The following is a 22,563-nucleotide window of genomic DNA, read 5'->3' as shown; positions in this document are numbered from 1 at the left end:
GTGTGTGTGTTTGTGTGTGTGTGTGTGTGTGTGTGTGTGTGTGTGTGTGTGTGTGTGTGTGACCTGTTTATTTTGTGATGTGTATAGGCAAATGAATGTTATAAAGTGTATCTGCATCAATGTGTGTATGTGTAATTGTATTTGTAAACACTCTGGGCTCTCCAGATAGAGGGCGTCCAAATATTCATTATTATTATTATTATTATTGTTGTTGTTGTTTTGTTATCATAATATGAATCCTATTGAAATTCAAGATGATCATTGAAATTCAACACCATAAGAGTATGAACACTGTTTAAATTCAATAAGAGCATGAACCCTGGTGAAATTCATGATGATCAAAAGCCATGAACACAGTTAAAATTCAAGGTCACAAGAGCATGAACCTTATTGAAATTCAAGGTCACAAGAGCATGAACCTCACTGGAATACAAGATCATAAGACCTTCAACTCTATTGAAATTCAAGATGATCATAAGGGCATGAACCTTGTTGAAATTCAAGATCAGAAGTCACAGGTCAAGGACAAAACATGGGGATGTTCAGTATGTGTAAAGGGATAGCCAGCTTTTCAGTGACCGTTCTTCCTGTGCTCCATGCTTTGAACACAGTGTGACGCTGGCAGGGTTCAAGGTTTGTGTCCTTGGGAAAGGCACTGAACTCCTTGCTCCATGCACTGAACACAGTGTGACACAGGCAGGGTTCAAGGTTTGTGTCCTTGGGAAAGGCACTGAACTCATTGCTGCATGCACTGAACACAGTGTGACACAGGCAGGGTTCAAGGTTTGTGTCCTTGGGAAAGGCACTTAACTCATTGCTCCATGCATTGAACACAGTGTGCTATAGGCAGGGTTCAAGGTTTGTGTCCTTGTGAAAGGCACTGAACTCATTGCTGCATGCATTGAACACAGTGTGACACAGGCAGGGTTCAAGGTTTGTGTCCTTGGGAAAGGCACTGAACTCATTGCTCTATGCATTGAACACAGTGTGCCATAGGCAGGGTTCAAGGTTTGTGTCCTTGGGAAAGGCACTGAACTCATTGCTGCATGCACTGAACACAGTGTGCTATAGGCAGGGTTCAAGGTTTGTGTCCTTGGGAAAGGCACTGAACTCATTGCTACATGCACTGAACACAGTGTGATGCAGGCAGGGTTCAAGGTTTGTGTCCTTGGGAAAGGCACTGAACTCATTGCTGCATGCACTGAACACAGTGTGCTATAGGCAGGGTTCAAGGTTTGTGTCCTTGGGAAAGGCACTGAACATTGCTCCATGCACTGAACACAGTGTGACACAGGCAGGGTTCAAGGTTTGTGTCCTTGGGAAAGGCACTGAACTCATTGCTGCATGCATTGAACACAGTGTGCCATAGGCAGGGTTCAAGGTTTGTGTCCTTGGGAAAGGCACTGAACATTGCTCCATGCACTGAACACAGTGTGACACAGGCAGGGTTCAAGGTTTGTGTCCTTGGGAAAGGCACTTAACTCATTGTTGCATGCATTGAACACAGTGTGACACAGGCAGGGTTCAAGGTTTGTGTCCTTGGGAAAGGCACTGAACTCATTTTTCCTCACTCCGTTCAGGTGTGTATGGGTACCTGACTTCTGTTGAGGAAGTTTAAAATGGCGGGAGGAGAGGATTGGGCCCTGTGTATATGCCAGGCCCAGGGCACAGGTGATGTAAATCCACTGCCCTGACTGACATATAAGGCTATGGGACCTGTAGCCCTTTCTTTTTAATTGTACACAATAAAAAAAACACACAAAAACCTGCACTTGCAGATTGCGATTTTGGTTCTTGTAGTGTTCTGGACACTTGTCAATGTTTTGTTTTTGTGTTAGTGTGAGTGGGTTGACCTTACAGCAGCTTTCAGATGTTCACCTGACCAATGTGGCCATCCAGAAAACGGCGCCAGACTACGATCCAGAGAAAGGCTGCAAGTGGTCCACGCAGCAGCTGAGGATGTATCTGTGTGCCAGGCACGGCACTGAAGCTGTGAGTGCACAGTATAATGTGACATGTTTTATGTGTGGGGATTCTGTGAGTGTACCGTATGATGTGACATGTTTTATGTGTAGGGATTCTGTGAGTGCACCGTATGATGTGACATGTTTTATGTGTAGGGATTCTGTGAGTGCACAGTATGATGTGACATGTTTTATATGTAGGGATTCTGTGAGTGCACCGTATGATGTGACATGTTTTATATGTAGGGATTCTGTGAGTGCACAGTATGATGTGACATGTTTTATGTGTAGGGATTCTGTGAGTGCACAGTATGATGTGACATGTTTTATGTGTAGGGATTCTGTGAGTGCACCGTATGATGTGACATGTTTTATGTGTAGGGATTCTGTGAGTGCACAGTATGATGTGACATGTTTTATGTGTAGGGATTCTGTGAGTGTACTGTATGATGTGAGATGTTTTATGTGTAGGGATTCTGTGAGTGCACAGTATGATATGACATGTTTTATGTGTAGGGATTCTGTGAGTGCACAGTATGATATGACATGTTTTATGTGTAGGGATTCTGTGAGTGCACAGTATGATGTGACATGTTTTATGTGTAGGGATTCTGTGAGTGCACCGTATGATGTGACATGTTTTATGTGTAGGGATTCTGTGAGTGCACCGTATGATGTGACATGTTTTATGTGTAGGGATTCTGTGAGTGCACCGTATGATGTGACATGTTTTATGTGTAGGGATTCTGTGAGTGCACCATATGATGTGACATGTTTTATGTGTAGGGATTCTGGACGAGAATGTGATTCAATATTTAACCCCTTTACTGCTGAATCTTGGTGAAATGAGACCCGTTGGGCGTCAGTTTGAACAGCGATGACTACTTTCTGTGTACTTATCAGTGGTGTGAGTGATTTTGCTGATCAAAAGTAATGTATCCCCAATAGGAAGACGTTTGAATGAACAGCAGTGACTGACATCCTGATCAGTAAACAATGCCCTGTCTCAACAAGGTGACAGCTCTGTACTTATGAACATATTTGCCTGTAGAAGTCAAGGTGTTAATGAACCCACTCCAAACATGATGTTCTATGTATAAATTGTGTTGAAAAAATGTTACAGAAAACAATGTGCACATGAGATAAGAAAGACATGTTAGCAAACGCGTGTGCGCGTGCGCGCACACACACACACACACACATACATAGAGAGCTTACACTGTATCTTGCATTCCATCTACTTTTTCATTGAAATGTTCAGTTCTATTGTGGTCTGTATTTAATGTCAAACTGAATCGTTTCATGCACTATTTTATTTTCAATGAATGCGAAGGCTGAAGCAGCCCCCATACACTGATATAAACTTAGCCTCCTTCTTGTTCAGGTGAAGAAACTCTTCCAGGACATTGACAACATCATCATCCGCAGTCTGCAGAGTGTACAGAAGATCATCATCAACGACAAACACTGCTTCGAAATGTACGGCTATGACATTCTGCTAGATGATGAACTCAAACCGTAAGTCCAATCTGCCGTGCTGTAATTGCGTTCCCACTGTTACATGGTCACTTCAGGTCTTCCACTTGGTCCTTCAAATTGCTTTACCATTGCTTGTACTCTTCCTTGATATAAAAAAGTAAATTTTCTTTCAGTGTTGTTATGAAAGAGCTTCATATCTGCACCCATGCAGAAAATCAGAAATGTGTGTTGAGGAATCTGGAATTCCATGTAATTTGGGGGTAGGTTATGGAAAGAGAGCACAAACCCTGAAAACTGAGGATGGCTGCCTACATGGCATGGTAAAAACAGTCATGCACATAAAACCCATTCATACATATGAGTGAATGTGAGAGTTATAGCCCATGAATGTGGAAGATGAAGAAATGTATAGACATTGATATTTTTTGTTTTTTTTTTAGGGGATCCAGGCATTTTTTTTTAAGCTATAGCATGTTTTGTGTGTCAACAGTTAGATTTTAAATCACAGTAACAGAAAGTCTGCTTGAACCATAACTTGCACCATGAGAGCAGTTCTAAAACATTTTTTTTATCTTTTTTTTTTCATATATGCTTTTATCAGACTCGTGACACTTGCCAGTTCATATTAATCTGTTGCTCAAGCTATGCATGTGTCAAACATATTAAAGAATCTTTTTTTTTTTTTTTTTTACAGATATCTTATCATTGAACTTCTTGTATCCCATTGTTCCATCTGTGTATTACATATATCTCTCCTTTTTTTATATTTATCAAGCTCTGGAGCCGTGACCAACATGCTGGGTCTTGTTCCATCTGTGTATTACATGTATCTCTCCTTTTTTTATATATATTTATCAAGCTCTGGGGTCGTGACCAACATGCTGGGTCTTGTTCCATCTGTGTATTACATATATCTCTCCTTTTTTTTTTATTTATCAAGCTCTGAAGTCATGACCATCTGTGTATTACATGTATCTCTCCTTTTTTATATTTATCAAGCTCTGGAGCCGTGACCAACATGCTGGGTCTTGTTCCATCTGTGTATTACATGTATCTCTCCTTTTTTTTTTATTATATTTATCAAGCTCTGAGTAGTGACCAACATGCTGGGTCTACTCCCAGGTCAGTCATCTGCTTCCCCCACCTCCTTCCCTCCTCCCCCTCCCTCTTTTTTTTTAAAAATTCTTTGGTCAGATGTAGCACATGTGGAACAGTTTACATGCATTGGTGCTCCTTGAAACTGAAACTTTTTTTCAGCATCTTATTGTCTGTAGAATATGACTTTGTTTTTTTTTTCTTTTTCCTTTTTTTTTGATGGCTGAATATTTGTGTGTGTTATTGACCACAGCTGGCTGATTGAAATCAACGCCTCGCCATCACTGACGTCCAGTGGAAAGGAAGATTATGATCTGAAGTCTGGGCTCCTACATGATGTGCTGAACGTTGTGGATTTGGAAAACAGGTCGGGAAGTTATGTCCTTGCTGCAGTTTGTTGGGTGGCATCGGTTCAGGTGGTTGGTGGTGGTGGTAGTGGGGTGTGTGTGTTTGTGTGTGTTTGTGTGTGTGTGTGTGTGTGTGTGTGTGTGTGTGTGTGTGTGTGTGTGTGTGTGCGTGCGTGTGTGTGTGTGTGTGTGTGTGTGTGCGTGCGTGCGTGTGTATGTGTGTATGTGTGTGTGTGTGTGTGTGTGTGTAGGCATGTGCATGTGTGTGTATATGTATGCATGTGTACAAGCATACAGATATATTCATATATACATATATACACAATTTCTATGTATCTTTCTCTCTCTCTTCCCTGCCCCCCCTCCCCACCCCTGCCTCCCCCTCCTCTTCCCTTTCTCTCTCTCTCTCTCTCTCTCTCTCTCTCTCTCTCTCTCTGTATATATATATATGCAGACAAGTGGTAACAAACCTTTCCAAAAGCTTACATTAACGAAAATAATGATAATAACAGCAATTGAAATAATCACAGACCACGAATTATTTCCATGAGTCACACAAACTACTGATTCAGACAGACAGAAAATGTGATTGGACAAAGACAACAAAATAGGCCTAAAAAACAATACCTGCAAGCATGTACTGGACAAAGACTACAAAATAGGCCTAAAAAACAATACCTGCAAGCATGTACTGGACAAAGACTACAAAATAGGCCTAAAAAACAATACCTGCATGCATGTACTGGACAAAGACTACAAAATAGGCCTAAAAAACAATACCTGCAAGCATGTACTGGACAAAGACAACAAAATAGGCCTAAAAAACAATACCTGCATGCATGTACTGGACAAAGACTACAAAATAGGCCTAAAAAACAATACCTGCATGCATGTTAGGAAAGGGAACGAATGGTGTTTCTGACTTGGATATTTAATTTGCATATAAGATGGAAGACCTTTGAGACAACATAACGATTACTTACTGGTTACTGTTTACTGCTCTTGGCAATAACCCTCCAAGGTTGTAGGGGTCACCGCAAGAACTTCACAATAATTACCTTCAGGCTAATATACATCGTCTGTCTTATCTGCATGTACAACACAATAATTACCTTCAGGCTAATGCATACAGCATCAGACTTACGTACATTTGATAGAGTCTACTGTTGGACCAACAGATGAGTAGGCAGGCAGGCTTATCTGTCGGTGTGTGTCCTCATATGGGAGAAGAGGCCGATTCTGGATGCACAGCACTTCCCACAGGTGTTGCAAGGGAAAACGTCTCCAGAAGTTGAGCCCTGCTTCCTTTGCTCACATTTCTCCTTGATGGCCAGCGTTCTCTTGTTTTCAAACGTCTTTATGCCACTAGAGCACAGCATCCTCCAGCGAGGGCAGTCGCATCAGTTTCTATGTCACAGGCTTTGAGGTTTGTCTTCAAGGTGTCCTTGAAACGCTTGCAGGGTCTTCCAAGTTCGCGGTGGCCTTCCCTCAGCTGGCCATACAATAGCATCTTCAGGATCCTGCTGTCTGTCATGCAGACAACGTGTCCTGTCCAGCGTAGCTGGCACTGGATCAGCAGGCTTTCAACACTGGGCAGGCCGCTCCTCTCTAGTACCTGGAGGTTGGAGACCCTGTCTTGCCACTTTATGCCGAGGATTTTTCGTAGGCATCTCTGGTGAAACTGCTCAAGTTGTTGAATGTGACAGCAATACATCGTCCATGTTTCACAGCAGTACAACAAGGTGGTCAGCACAACAGCTCTGTAGGTTTTGATTTGGTGCTGAGCCTGATGCCTTTGTTGTTCCACAGCCTGTTGTTGAGTCTGCCAAAGGCGGAGCTGGCCTTGGTGATGCACAGCATCACTTCTGCATCAAGGGCTCCGTTGCTGCATAGGGTGCTGCCCAGGAAGCAAAACTTGTCAACTGACTTGATCTCTGTGTCATTGATCTTGATTGCAGGTGGGGGGGAGGCACTGGCGTTCTGTGAGCTAGCTGGTTGGTACATGGACTCGGTCTTGCTGAGGCTGATGGTGAGTCCAAAGCGCCTGCAGGAGGTTGAGAACCTGTCCATAATGAACTGCATGTCCTCATGGGTGTGTGCAGCAAGCGCGCAGTCATCAGCAAAGAGAAACTCTCAACAGTGCCTCAAACACCCTGGACCTGGCGTGGAGTCGCTGCAAGTTGAAAAGTTTGCCATCTGTGCGAAACTGAATGTAGATGCCCCGGTCACAGTCTTGGAAGGCACCAATCAGCATGGCAGAGAAGAGAATGGCGAACAGTGTGGGTGCCAGGACGCAGCCCTGCTTCACTCCATTGACCACAGGGAACGGATCCGACATGTCAGTATTTTCCTGTACTCTCACCTGCATACCATCCTGGAATGACGCAGTCGGCTGGATTAGGCTCTCTGGGCAGCCGAACTTTAGGAGGATCTTCCACGGTTCACTGTGTCAAAGGCTTTAGTTAGGTCTACAAAGACCATGTGGAGCTCCTTGTTCTGCTTACGGCACTTTTCTTGCATCTGGCATACGGCAAACACCATGTCACATGTTCCCCTGCCTGAGTGGAAGCCGCACTGTGCTTCAGGGATGACTGTGTTGGAGACATGGTCAACCAGTCTGTTCAGTATGATGCGTGCGAAGATCTTGCCAACAATGCAGAGGAGAGAGATTCCACTGTGGTTATTGCAGGATGTTTTATCTCCCTTCTGTTTGTAAATGTGGACAATTGAAGCATCCTTGAAATCCTGGGGGACCTCCCCTCTCTCCCAGATAGACTGAAACAGGGTGGTCAACTTGTCTGTCAGCACCTCGTCTCCATACTTGTGGATGTCAGCCTGGATTCCATCCGTTCCTGGTGCTTTTCCTGACGTCAGCTTCAGGGCCTTCCGGGTCTCGGTCTTGGTGGGAGGGGCAGCTAGCAAGTCATTGACTGGTAGCTGTGGGAGGGCTGCAATTACCTCGTCAGATACGGACGAGTCCCTGTTGAGGAGGGTGTTGAAGTGCTCTGCCCAGTGGGCAAGGATGTCTTTCTTGTCTGTCAGGAGGGTGGTCTGGTCCAAGGCTCGGACAGGGGTTGATCCTGTGACTCTCGGCCCATACACAGCTCAGAGACCATCATGGTAGGTCTTCATATCGTGAGCATCAGCAGCGGACTGAAGCTCTTCGGACTTTCTCTCCCACCAGGTGTTCTTCATCTCATGCAGCCTCTTCTGTACGAGTTGCTTGGTTTGCAAGAACTGGTTCTCCTTCCTCTGGCAGTCTTTATTGGAAATGTGATCCTGATGCTGTATGTGCAGTGTGCTCAGGAGCTTGGAGATTCCAGAGTCGTTCTCGTCAAACCTCTGTACAAAGCCAAGTGTGTCAGCTGCTGCTGTGTACACAGCATCTCTAAAGGTGCTCCATACCTCTTCTACATCAGTCGATGCAGGAATTTCTTGGAGAGCTGCTTGGATTTGCTGTTGCAGCACGTCCTTGGTGATAGGGAGGCGGTGGATGTTCAGCTTCCTAGGGGGTTTCTGCCTGACTGGTTGGAGCTTGCGTGCAAGTCTGATGTTCATCTTGCTGCGTACCAGGCAATGGTCCGACCAACAGACTGCTCCTCTCATGCAGTGTGTAATGGAAACATCACCTCTGTCCCTCTGCCGGACCACCACTTAGTGCAGCATATGCCACTGCTTGGAGCAGGGGTGCATCCATGTGTTCTTGTACTGTCCGCTTGTTGGAAGAGGGTGTTGGTGATGGTCAGTCCAGTCCATGCTGCGCGCAGAGTGAGAGCAAAAGCAGCCCGTTGGAGTTGCACTTGCCAGTGCTGTGCTGTCCTAGGACTTTTGGCCATGAGGAGAAGTCCATGCCGACACGGGCATTGAAATCCCCAAGGATGATCAGCCTGTCCTTTCTGTCTACTGCTGAAATGGTGCAGGTCCTTGTAGAAAGCTTCTTTGATGTCATCAGGGTTGGTCATCATTGGGGCATAGCAGCTGATGACTGTGGAGAAGCGATCCTCGGACAGCTTCAAACGCAGGGTCATTTGTCTATCGTTTATCCCACGTGGAATGCTGTCAAGCTGTCATGCAAGTTTGGTTTGTATGGCAAAGCCCATGCCTGAGGTTCTTGGGGTGCCATCTGGCTTCCCAATGCAGTAGAAGGTGTATCCCCCTACAACTTCCCCCAGCTGGATTTCACTGGCAAACCTGGTTTCGCTCAGGGCTGCTATGTCCACCTGGTAGCGATCAAGCATTCTAGCAATGAGCACTGTGCGCCTTTCTGGTCTGTTGTCTCTGTCCAAAAGGGTGTGAACATTCCAGGCACCCAGAGTCAGGGCATGACTCCTGGTTCTTTTCTTCTGTTTTCAACCGCTACTGTTGGTTGTCCAAGTAGGTGCAGTTTCCTACTAGGTACTAGGTGAGGTAGGCTTTGTTTAGGGATCCTTTTATCTCCATTTCCCTGTGTGGGGAGAGCAGTGCTGTCCCTAAAAAGGGCTGCTCTGACGCTGTGGGAGAATATGGGTGCCGCATCTGCCCCAGTCTACGGCGAATGATCATCACCCCACAGCCACCTGCGTGCAGAGTCGTGACTAGGAACTGCCAGCAGCATCCTCTGCCTGTCCCTGTTACCACTTCTCCATCGCCACAGGGCTTGGGAAAGCTGGGTGTTGAAGGGCTAGCTCATCATTCCGACATTAGCCTGGTTGCCTGACCAGCACAGCTGACTTTTTTAGTGAAGAGGAGTTGTGCAGTCCCTTCCCCACTCTCTCGCCTACCGACGCTCACAGTCCCACAGGTGCAGATACTGCCACATGTAGAACGGCCTCAGCAGGTGCAGGTTTTTTCTTCGGAGTTCCGTCTCCTAGGAGGACTTTCCCCCTGTCATTTGGTCATCCTCTTCCACCTTCACAGCTGTTGGGAAAGGTTTCCTCCTCCGCCTGGTCTGTCGTTGGGAGACTTCAAATGCGGCAGGTAGTACTGGGTTGCATGGTACCAGTAGCAAGGGCTATGCCCCTGACCTTCAGGTTAGTACATACAGCCTCTGTCTTATCCACATGTAATACACAATAATTACTCTCAGGCTAATATTTACAGCTCATTTAAATTCTGTCTTATCTGCAAATACTACATGATAAATACCTTCATATTGATAAATACAGCTTCTGTCCTATCTGCATGCACCACACAATAATTACCTTTTGGCTAATGTATACAGCTTCTGTCCTATCTGCATGCACTACACAATAATTACCTTTTGGTTAATGTATACAGCTTCTGTCTTATCTGCTTGGACTACACAATAATTACCTTTTGGTTAATGTATACAGCTTCTGTCTTATCTGCATGCACTACACAATAATTACCTACTTACAGCTTATTTAATTCTGTCTTATTTGCATGTACTACATGATAAATACCTTCAGGCGAATACATATAGCTTCTGTCTTATCTATGTATACTACACAGTAATCACCTTCAGGGTAATACCCACAGCCTCATGCCTTATCAGACTTCAGGGTAATACCCACACCTCATGTCTTATCAGAGTTCAGGGTAATACCCACACCTCATGCCTTATCAGACTTCAGGGTAATACCCACACCTCATGCCTTATCAGACTTCAGGGTAATACCCACACCTCATGCCTTATCAGGCTTCAGGCTAAATCCTACACCTCATGCCTTGTCAGACTTCAGGGTAATACCCACACCTCATGCCTTGTCAGACTTCAGGGTAATACCCACACCTCATGCCTTATCAGACTTCAGGGTCGGGAAAAGCGTGTGGGCGGCTGGGACCTGCTGTGGGATGATGGGATAGTTTTGTTGGAGGACACCACCCTGGAGACCGGGATACCCACCGTCTCCACCCCCAACTCTTTCCTGGGTAGGTACATGGTGTGTCCATCAGCATCGCTTGGGGTGATGTTGCAGTGTTAACAGGTTTGCTGTTAAATCATTGCGATGATAGTTTAATGATAATTAAATGTCAGTTATTTGATTTATATGCACCTTTCCATGGAAACCTTGCTCACTTTTGTTGTGCAATCTAAAAAAACAACAACCAACTACTGATATGTAAAACATGCATGAAAACCCTAAAATGATAACTTCCATGCACAGACATTGAACCAAACACTCAAACACTACAACTTTAAATAAATCAGGCCATCATTCTTTTCCCACACCCTTCCTCACAACATCTTAACAACACAGACACACACACACACACACATGCACACACACACACACACATACACAAAAACAATGGCAAAAAACGACCGAAACAAACACACACTCACCGGCACATATAAGAAGAGGTTGAATTCAAATAGGTGCATCTTTGTTTCTTTCATTTTTCCAGTTTAGAAACAGTGTAATTATGAAGAGCTGTGGAGTATTGTAATCAAGTGAATGGAAAAAGATATTTCCATTAGTTGCACAACTGAGAGTAGTCATGTATGGTTCTGGTGGGTGAACATGAGTTATTTTAAATGGCAAAAGAAGAAAAGAACACAACATACTTGCACTCAGATACACATATACTTGTTCAAACACACACACACACACACACACACACACACACACAGATCACAGCACAGCACAGCAAAACAAAACAGACCCCAACTAAATGATTGATTGTTAAAAGGAACTTTACTATTGAGGTAAGCTGATCTGTGAAGATTGCTGTCAGATTCATTCTATTTCTTTTCTACATATTCTGACACATAAAAGGCAAATTAAGATGAAACTAAAAGATATCAGACTGTTGTTGCTGATAGATTTTAAAAATTTTTTTTTAACTTTCTCAAATTCAGGAAAAAAAAATGTTATGAACTCATCCTTTACAGCATCTGCTCCAGCTTGTGAGAATTGCTGGAATAAATTTTGCAGAAACATAAGTCAAGATTGCCTTAAACTTTATTTTATGAACTAATTATCTGGTTAAGTTTTTCCTCAGCTCTGACCCATGCCCTTTGCATTTTTTGTAATCCAGTGTGCCATATGCATGGTCAAAGTCTATCAAAACACTGTCATGAAACCGAATAATATTGAGATCAGTCCCTGAACCCTGAAGAATGGTGTTGATGGCTGTGAAAATAAAAGAAACCTTCCAATGAATCCTAATAGAAATGGCCCACAAACAACTCACATTCACACAAACAACTCACATTAACACAAACAACGCACATTGACACAAACAACTCACATTAATGAGGATGGGCCTCATAGAATTTAAAAAATGAATATATATAGATAGATAGATAGATAGATAGATAGATATAGATGGGTGGCGCTGCACTGTAATGATGCACTTTCCCAACGGATAGCACCCCAAATTTCACAGAGAAATCTGTTGTGACAAGTAATTCAGTTATGATCAAAAACGCACTTCAGTTAATAAAATATGGTGATTTTCTTGCTGATTTCAGGATGCAAGAATGAACGTCTTCAGCAGTTGCGCGACATGTATGGCAACAACACCACGGCAAATAAAACAACCTGAGACATTCAGCTTTCTCGTCGCCATGCTGTGAACTGTGCCCCTGACTAAACTGCATTGAGAAACGCAGGCAGCTTGAACATACCTCCAATCCTACGTTCAGGTTTTTGTATAGTGAGTTGCAATTCAACCATGGCTGTTGTGTAAAGGCAGAAGGACTTGTCACTTATTCAAGTCACTGACTGTTGAGGACTTCTTTTCTGCATTTGAACTCTAGCTTTCCTTCTGGGGTAGAAAAGACCCAGAAACACCTTCTAAGGTTTACAAAACTTCTTTCTGGAGTCTAATTCTTTCAGTCCCATATCTTTCTTGGGGTTTTTGTGGGTAATGCATGGAATGATTTCAGAATCTTTTTTCTGTGAAAACAAATGTGTGAAATGAGTACTTGCTTGACATCACATGATGCTGTGGTGATGAAGGTTACAGCTGTAGTTTATTGAATTCAATTTAATGTTCTTAGCTTCATTAGATCTGCTCTTTTCTTTTCTTTTCTTATGGGTTTGTGATGTGCATGTTACGTGTGTCCACGTAATGTGATGTTCATTTTAAGACAAGATGTGTTGTTCAGAAGTCACCAAACAGCGATTTTGTTCAGTAGGTTAACATTGTTGATTTTCTTTTCCAGGCAGTTAAAGGGATGGTGAGCTTATGCTTGTTGATCAGTGTGGTCTTTCAGACTTCAAAGTTCTGACAGTCAACCTGTAAAACATGTGAGGAACCACCCTTTAGCTGACACAAGTCTGGGTAGAAAAATGACTTGCTTTAATCTGTTAAAAAAACAAAACAACTAAGGGTCTCTTTTAACCCATGAAACATGGGAAGGGATACTGATAATATATGCCGCAGTGCAAAATGTTGTTGTTTTTTCACCCACAGAACATGTCAAAGCATAGTAACGAAGAAGGTTAAAGCATTGTTTATAGGATTTGAGAGCTGTTTGATGATTATTCAGCTGTTTATGCCATGATGGAGTGTTGTGTTGTAGCATGTGGAATACATTTAATCCATGATATAAATTATTTGTGTGCTATGCTGTGCTGAGTGTACTACATCTAAAGATGTGATTATTAACAGTGTTATATTATCATATGTTGCACTCACGCGTGTCACATTCTCTTGACACTGAAGTGAATATGGCCCTGAGTGGGCAAACAGCCAAACTGAAATTGAAATTCCATTTACAAAGTTACCATAGAAGGTGAGAAGACAGAAAATGAGAGAAGAATACAAGAAAGAAAGAGAGGAGTGTGTGTGTGGTGACACCATGGGGTGTAGATTTGGTTCTATGTTGTGCTAGGTAGTGAGCAGAGAAGAGCAGTTAAACTTACAGGTATACACAGTTGTATGTACAAAAACTTGACAATCAAAACACTGGCAAACGTTTTAGCAATAAATTTACAGTAAATATGGTTAAAATGTGCAGAAGTCAAAATGTCACCTCCCTGTTCCACCACAGTCATAATTATGTCAGCTTTTGATCTAATTCCATGTGGTTGTAGTGTGTTGATCTCCAGTGTATGAACAAATACATCTTGATGTGTGTGTGTGTGTGCGTTTGTGTATGTGTGAGTGTGCGCACGTGTGTGTGTGTGTGAGTGTGCATGTGTGTGTGTGTGTAGGTGTGTGTGTGAGTGTGTGTGTGTGTGTGTGTGTGTGTGTGTGTGTTCACTCTGCACTGTGTTGCATCAAGAAAGACAACGAAAAAAAGTTTTTGATTAACAGCCTGTTATAATTGTTTACAATTGTTGTCTTTCCAGACATGTTTTGTGTCAACAAAATTTAGATTTGTAGTAAAAAAAACAACCATAGTTTTTATATAAAAAGCATATTTAATTACACGTCTTTGGGTTACACATGTGGACCTGTGCAGACTTTTTTTTTATTTATTTATTTTTTATTACGGTTTCGAAGTGTAACTTTTTATTCATTTATTTATTTTATTACTAAAATGTATGTTTGCCACCAAAACTAGAAAAGCAACTTAATCTTTGAATCCAAACTCCCTTCCGCCCCAAAAGTATAGTGAGATTTCATTCCTTTTTTTTTTCCTTTCTTTTTTTAAACTGGAAATAGTGTTGTATCTGAATACTCAAGTTGAATGTTTAGACTTCTCTGCCATGCTCAATTTGTGGTACCTCTTTTGGAAGGTAGGAAGTTTATGTACACTGATGGCATTTATCGCTTGTTATATAGATCTGCATTTGTATTCCTTTGAGACAGCAAGATCATATTTTTTGGAAAGATACATTTTTACATGTTTAAAAACAGCATGATTAAATCAGTATGTTTTTATTTGATTTTTTATGACAGCATATATATGTCTATGAAATATAGATTTTTTTTTTTTTTTTTTTAATACTGTATATCATTAACAGAACTAATTCTGATTCGATGCTTTCACTATCAAAATAAGATGAACAGTGAATTTTATGTGTGTCTGTATTTATGGTGTCTAAAAAGATTTGCTGTCAAAAAGACAAAAACTTAAGTGTTCACGTAGGAAAACATGATTTCATTGATTGTCAAATTATCTTTTAGCTTTTGATGTTTTCAGTTTTTACATTGGATGCATATCTTGCCTTACTTAAGTCATGATTATTAGATGTTGTTTTATATATATATATATATATATGTTGAGAAACATTGAGTTTAGTGTTCTTCTATGTAAAGTAAACATTCCATGCTTGTTTATCACTCACCTGTATTTTTTTAATTTATATGTATACAAACATACACACTCACAATAGACACATATATGATGCCATGTAACTGGTTATATGTTTGAATTAAAAGTTACACAGTTTAGTCTGACAGAAATGTTTATAGATATTTCATGAAAATGATGCTCAACAATACATATTGCATTTTGGATGTATTTGAAACCATTTATACTATTGGTTTTTTTTTTTGTTGTTGTTTTTTTAATAAACCTTTGACTTCCTCATTAAAACATATATACATTTGTGTATAAACAGAAACAAGTTGTAATACTTTTAAACAAGTGTCTGTGTGTTGTGTGCTGTATGACTGTGTTGATCACTTTTTGTAACAACAGGTTTCTTTTGTCACAACAGATTTCTTTGTGTCCCATTTCAGGATGTAACATGTTGCCACTTTTTGGGTTTTCTTTTTCCTTTCTACAAGTGTATTTGTTGTGTACTTTTTTTTTTCTAGAAAATATTACCAGGGGCAACCCTTTTGTTGCCATGGTTTCATTTTATGATCAATAAGTGCATGCTTCACATGTAACCTCAGTTTCTCTACTCACCTAAATGTGTCAGTTATTCAGACGTTATTTGGAGATTTATGTTCCAGAGCTTTGGTGTCCATGTGTCAAATGCCAACTTGCCAACATAGGAATTTAACACAGGAAGAAAGCATACAACCAAACAAAAAAGCATGAAAACCAAAACCAAAAACAGCAATACATTGTTGCAAGTCTAATGAGGACTAGGTGCAAAATATGAGCTGTATCATTCCCACAAAACTTTTCTCATTGTATCATTATGGCCTTCACCATGGGTCTCTGACCTCATGTCACAATGTCTTCATAAGGAAGATGACTGGAAAAAGTTATTTATTATTTATGCCACAACAAGCTCCTCTTCCATTTGCAGTACCTGAGACATTGCCAATGTTAAAAGTTCATCAAAGGCACAAGTGGACAAGTTCATGTATACAACTGTGAGTGCAAGCCATGTGCTCTGTCAGGAATCAAGCTGAATATAATATACCGTTTTTATTACTGTCAGTCATATCTCGATCACATCATTTAAATTTCTATGTATCAATACAGAACAACTTAGGATCAAAAATTTGTCTATAAGGAAAATGTGTCTGTGTATTAAAAGAATTTAAAGTATGTTAGAAAAAAATGTTTGTGAAAACAAACACACATTCATACACAGACAGCATTCAAAAGTTAACAAATTACAAAGAACACAAACAAAAAGTGAAGCATCAAATTATCATATAATTTCTTCCTGTCAGGACGAGCAAACTGCAATCACACAATGACACACTACTCACAAGAGCCACTTCATCACAGGTTCAAAGAATCAACCTGATATCTTTTCCCTCTGCCACTGTCACTGGTTGATCAGTAAGTAGAAATGCCTGGGACAACAGTTTTAACTACATCTTTCTTACCCACCACTTCTTGTTCTGAAGTGCAATATTACCCGAAAAAACAATCCCTTTTACATCATCTTTGAAAATTAAAACTCCATAAAGTAACAATTTTCCCATTCTGACACAAAATATTTTTTTTCTGGACAGAGATGAGTCTACCAATGTGTTGGTTTGTGTCCTGAAGTCACCGAGTCCTGCTCTGGACAGAGATGAGTCTAACAATGTGTTGGCTTGTGTCCTGAACTCACCGAGTCCTGCTCTGGACAGAGATGAGTCTAACAATGTGTTGGCTTGTGTCCTGAAGTCACCGAGTCCTGCTCTGGACAGAGATGAGTCTAACAATGTGTTGGTTTGTGTCCAGAACTCACCGAGTCCTGCTCTGAACAGAGATGAGTCTAACAATGTGCTGGTTTGTGTCCTGAATTCACCGAGTCCTGCTCTGGACAGAGATGAGTCTAACAATGTGTTGGTTTGTGTCCTGAACTCACCGAGTCCTGCTCTGGACAGAGATGAGTCTACCAATGTGTTGGCTTGTGTCCTCAAGTCACTGAGTCCTGCTCTGGACAGAGATGAGTCTAGCAATGTGTTGGTTTGTGTCCTCAAGTCACCGAGTCCTGCTCTGGACAGAGATGAGTCTAACAATGTGTTGGCTTGTGTCCTGAATTCACCGAGTCCTGCTCTGGACAGAGATGAGTCCAACAATGTGTTGGTTTGTGTCCTCAAGTCACTGAGTCCTGCTCTGGACAGAGATGAGTCTAGCAATGTGTTGGTTTGTGTCCTCAAGTCACCGAGTTCTGCTCTGGACAGAGATGAGTCCAGCAATGTGTTCGTTTCTGTCCTGAACTCACCGTGTCCTGCTCTGGACAGAGATGAGTCTAACAATGTGTTGCCTTGTGTCCTGAACTCACTGAGTCCTGAACCCCACCATTGCTGTGGTCACCTCATTAAAACGGTGTTCACATTCCTATGTATGCATAAACCACAAGGAGAAGGAACTAACAGCTACAGTATTTCCCAATGTGTCCACAAGTAACAGGAAAAACAGTATTGCTGCATTGTTTTCCTCATCCATGCGGCATGGAAGTCTGCCAGGCTGTGAACTGTCCAGGACTGAATGGGTTGCATCATACTGTTAAAAGCATTAATTTTATAACTGACACAGTTGTCAAATTTCTTCATCACAGCAGTGGCTGACCTGTTCTTCATAGCAGTTGTCAGAAGCATTTTAAGGCTGCAGTCAAGATGGCTGACTAGAGGAAACTGAACGTCCTCGGGGTCACTGGGCAGCCACACTTCATGCTCCACTGGTGCCTTGCGTGACCCACAGTGCCGGAATGTTCCCCAGCAAAGAGAGCAGCTGAAGACTCAAACAACCACCTAGTCTCCCATCTTGACACAGACTGCTGGACAGAGATGACTCAGACTCGTGCACCTAACAGTACAAGTGGGCAGCCATGGAAGGAAATTAGCACTGCCCCCAGGCCATCTTTTCAAACAAATGTTTTATTGATGAAGGAGGAGGAGGACAATGCTGATGATGATTTTGATGATGCTATGGAGGTCCATTTAGGTTTGGGACTATGTTTACTCTACGCTTCCAGTCATAATGGTATCCCAGCATCAAACAGGCCCAAGGAATACAGACACCTGCAGTGTTGATCAGGAAATTAGAGCAACACATCCAAAGAGGTATTCATGAAGTGGATGATATTCGACTGTGTGGTCCCAGTCTCCCCAAAGCACACTCAATTCTGGGTAGGAACCAGCCACCTACCAAAAAACCCACATCCACAGGGATTTGAACCCGAGTCTTCCCAGCCGTCTGTCCATGACACTAACCACTTCACCATGGCAGCTGGTGCCCCCAGGCCATAAGCTCAGCCAAGTTTAAAAACTACAGGGAGAGGTTGGCAATCCTGGTCATCCCTGTCCACTGGCGCTCATTCCAGAGCCTTAAGGTCACTTCCTCATCTCATGTTGCTCATTCCTTTCTCTGACTGTTCAGTGGTGGTGGCTGTAGTTGGTGCAGGTTAGTCAGCTATGTGTCAGCTTAAATAAGTTGCAGAAGCTAATGCTGCGTGAAAGTTTTGCTCCCTAATGTCCCGCACAACAGGAAGTTCAACCTCCAGAAGCAACAGACTTTGATTCTACAATACCACCATAAAAAATATACCCCCCCTCAACCCTTCCTTGGCCTTTTGCAACTGTAAAAATCTAGTTGTTTTGCAACTTTTGAAATCAAGAGTTTACAGTACATTAGCATTTCACACAAGTACCAAAAAGGAACAACACAGCCAAAATCAAATCACTCCCTTCACAAATGCACATTTTACTGTTAATCACCATTATGACTAATCAAATAATGTTTCACACAATATCAGAAAAAACAGCTATACAATCAAAGATGTCAGCTTTCTGTGCGCTCAGTGGAACCAGTCGAGTTTTTCAGCATGCGAGCATCTTGAGGCACCATGTTTGGAATTCCGTTGACAATGGGGTAGGCAACTCCAATTTCATCACACACCAGTTCATTGTTGTCTTTATCATACCTGGGGGAAAAAATAAAAGGTAAAAAAATGAAGCCAGTAATTATTAAGTCCAAGGCTGAAAAAGCTTAACACTTTAATATATTTTTTAAACAACTAAGTAAACAGAAACAAACAGAAAAAATCCAACAACAACAAACTTGTTACATTTCTTCTTTGTGTCATCTTCTGAACTGAAAAAAAAAAACCCAAAAAAACACATTTGTGTCCATGTCTTCCAAGTGAACAGATTCATGGGGATTGTTGTTGGGAGGGATGTGGTGGCAATCTCTAATCCTGAAGAGGTGTTCAGTGAGTCTAGTTAATCAGACGTGGCGTCACTCAACACCACAAAAGCAATCCAGATTCCAGTCGCAGGGGAGAGTCTACTCTGAAGTGTGAGCCACCGGCAACCTTACATTGTATCAATCACAGATTCCTGTGGACTTTTTGAGCTTTGGTTAGTGAGATTCTTGGTCTTGATTTGCCAAAGGAGATTTTGTGAGAAGCAAGATAAAGTTAGTAAAAATAAAATTAAAAAAAAATTTGCAGACAGAGGTGGATGTTCCGATTCAAGTTTATGTGTACAATCAATAACTAAGACAGAATCAGGAGGCAATCTGCATTCTCAAAACATACAAATTATAATAAAAAAAAAAAGTCAATATAAATCAATGCTAATTGCTGGCACTATCAGCCACTGTGCTAAGAGGAAAAAAGGATAATATTTAATAAATACCAATAATCATTTTTGTTATTAATATGTGTGTGTATGTATGTGTATGTGTGTGTGTGTGTGTGTGAAGCCTGACTGGATGACACAAGAAATGAATAACAAGCACCTAGAGGCAGCTCTCAGTTGGCTCTACCCCAGTTTGGCAGCCTGCTGTGTCTGTAAAGCGTTTATATTGTCAACTCATCCCTTCTCACTGGAACGTTTCCATCCACTTTCAAAACTGCAATCATCCGGCCTCTTCTGAAGAAATCCAACCTTGACGCAAACATTTTGAAAAACTATCAACCAGTTTCAAATCTTCCATTCCTGTCCAGATTCCTTGAAAAAGCTGTCCTGAAGCAGCTCAACAACCATCTTCGTTTCAACAATCTCATCCACCCATTTCAGTCTGCCCATCGTGCTGACCACAGCACCGAAACCACTCTCCTCAACATCCTGAATAATCTACTGCTAGCGTCTGATTCAGGACATATTTCCCTTCTCACTCTTCTCGACTTGTCAGCCGCCTTTGACACAACAGACCATTCAGTCCTTCTTTCCCATCTTCATTTTACATTTATCAATGGCACTGTTCTAAAATGGTTCAAATCTTATCTCAATGATCGATTCCAGTCTGTCATTGTTGATAATTTCCAGTCTGAACCTGTTAAAATCGAACATGGAGTCCCACATGGATCTGTTTTAGGCCCAGTGCTCTTCACACTGTACGCTGCTCCTCTCGCTGAAATTATCAACCGCCATAATGTCAGTCATCATTTTTATGCTGATGACACTCAGCTCCAGAAGAGTGATAATCCTGAAAAATTGTCGTCGCTCTTGCAAGAAACATCCAACTGCTTCCTGGACATTCAAATCTGGATGACTCTAAATAAGTTACAACTGAATGCGAACAAAACTGAAGCAATCATCACAGGAACTAAACAAAAACTCTCTTCGATCACAACTGACACAATCAAACTTGGCAGTACATCCATCCCTCTTTCCAGTTCAGTCAGGCACCTTGGTGTTGTCCTTGACAACACACTGTCCATGCAAAAATGTATCAATCAGACATGTCAATCCTGCTACTGTCAATTGCGGCACATCAGTTCCATTCGGAAATATCTGTCCACCAACGCAACATCTAGACTTGTCGTTTCTCTCATTGAGTCATTCTCTCTCGCCTTGACTACGGTAACTCTCTATTGTCTGGTTTGCCTGCTTCATCCATTCAGTCCCTTCTGCACATACAAAACTCTGCCACCCAACTCATCCTCAGAAAGAAAAGATCTGAGCACATCACTCCTCTTTTGCAACATCTCCACTGGCTCCCTGTCTCACACAGAATAAAGTACAAGATCAGCACTCTATGTCATAAATGTATTCACAAATCTGCCCCTTCCTATCTCTGTGACTGCCTTCACCTCTACACTCAAACTCGCTCTCTATGATGGGCTTCAGATCCACTCTGTTTACGCATACCCAGATTCAAACACTCGACTGTTGTCCGCCGTTCTTTCTCTGTCTCTGGACCTTGCAATTGGAATGAGCTTCCTCTTTCGCTTCATCAAGTCTCCGCACTCAGCTTTTTCAAGTCTGGCCTTAAAACCCACCGCTTCCCAAAATAGCCTCTCTTCCCTGCCTCTTCCTCGTCTTCAGTTTCTCCAGTTTTACTTTTAGAGTTATGCATGCGTGTGAATGACTGGTGCGAAAGCACTTAGATTTGTCTCTGCATAAGATTCAGCGCTATATAATTACCATTATTATTATTAGAACTTGATCTCTCAATAAGGATATGTGTTATAAATGTATCAATATATCTATCAATTAATCAGTCAATCAATACCTGAGTTCTTTTTTTGACAGAGGACAGACCAAGTGTTCTAAAGTTTTCTCATTAAAGGTGTTGTTGTCCTGTGATGCTGTTGTGTCCTGCGAGGACTGTCTGGTCTGTGAGGCTGGTGCTACTGTTCTGCACAAGTTGTGAGCTGTCAGTGTGTAGCTCTGCTGGGCTCTGGTCCACAGTGCTGCCAGTTGACCTTGACATAATAACAATACACATTATACAATATATCATACAAAAATCGAAATTATATCTATGTGTGTGTGTGTGTGTGTGTGTGATAAACATAAAGAATTCCATACTCACACTAACACACATGTCTCTCTCTCTCTCTCTCTCACACACACACACACACACACACAGAGACATGCACACACAGAGACAAAAACACTTGTGAGCAAAAACACTTGTGCCGATGTGGTGTACTATAATAATGTGATCATATTGACATGCTCATGATAGTGTGTGTGTGTGTGTGTGTGTGTGTGTGCGTGTGCGTGCTTGTGTGAGTGTGTGCATGCTTATATGTATACCGTGTAGTGTATTTGTCTGAACGCTGTGAGTGCGACACCTATTTGAGAAACTGAAACTGAAACTATCTTTCTCCACGTACACTTAAAGCATTAGTAAAGTAACAGAACATCATTTTGTGACCATTAGCCAGTTGACGTAGAGGTACAATTCTGAAACATTTCCAATTCCCTTGAGACTGACGAGGTTGGTCATTTACTTATGACAAGAAAGATAAAGAGGTAATCATAAAAAATGTTCAACCTGCCCTGATGAGGAGGGTGCCTTTCAACGCCATGTTGCATACTTGGGGAGAAATCGATATTTGATTTAACACATACAATTTTTAGTTATTTACTATCAACTATTGACACATTACTTGATCAAGAAGTACTGAATTGTGTGGAATATCATATAATGCCTTATGAATGCCAAAAGTGGCAAGATAGTCTGAATTCACCGAATT

General features: G+C 41.8%; 2 protein-coding genes across 2 annotated transcripts in view; one reads left to right on the top strand and one right to left on the bottom strand.

The window, feature by feature from the left end:
- Positions 1–15,042, top strand: part of LOC143300223 (putative tubulin polyglutamylase TTLL9) — a 32,100-nt gene extending 17,058 nt beyond the window's left edge. The window contains exons 10-14 of the mRNA XM_076613799.1: positions 1,871–1,992; positions 3,349–3,482; positions 4,792–4,905; positions 10,632–10,756; positions 12,303–15,042. Of these exons, the coding sequence (XP_076469914.1) occupies positions 1,871–1,992; positions 3,349–3,482; positions 4,792–4,905; positions 10,632–10,756; positions 12,303–12,376 (569 nt within the window). The 3' untranslated portion in view covers positions 12,377–15,042. The remainder of the gene's footprint in view (positions 1–1,870; positions 1,993–3,348; positions 3,483–4,791; positions 4,906–10,631; positions 10,757–12,302) is intronic.
- Positions 15,043–18,243: 3,201 nt separating this feature from the next.
- On the bottom strand, positions 18,244–22,484 carry LOC143300224 (protein preY, mitochondrial-like). Its single transcript, XM_076613801.1, has 3 exons — positions 22,362–22,484; positions 21,591–21,783; positions 18,244–19,053 (listed from the first exon to the last, which is right to left on the bottom strand). The coding sequence occupies exons 1-3, from the start codon at positions 22,393–22,395 to the stop codon at positions 18,912–18,914; spliced, it is 369 nt and encodes a 122-aa protein (XP_076469916.1). The 5' UTR covers positions 22,396–22,484; the 3' UTR covers positions 18,244–18,911.
- Positions 22,485–22,563: the final 79 nt, after the last annotated feature.

The sequence above is a fragment of the Babylonia areolata genome, chromosome 26, assembly GCF_041734735.1.
Source record: "Babylonia areolata isolate BAREFJ2019XMU chromosome 26, ASM4173473v1, whole genome shotgun sequence".
Lineage (NCBI taxonomy): Eukaryota > Metazoa > Mollusca > Gastropoda > Neogastropoda > Buccinidae > Babylonia > Babylonia areolata.
This window is presented reverse-complemented; position numbering and strand designations above follow the sequence as displayed.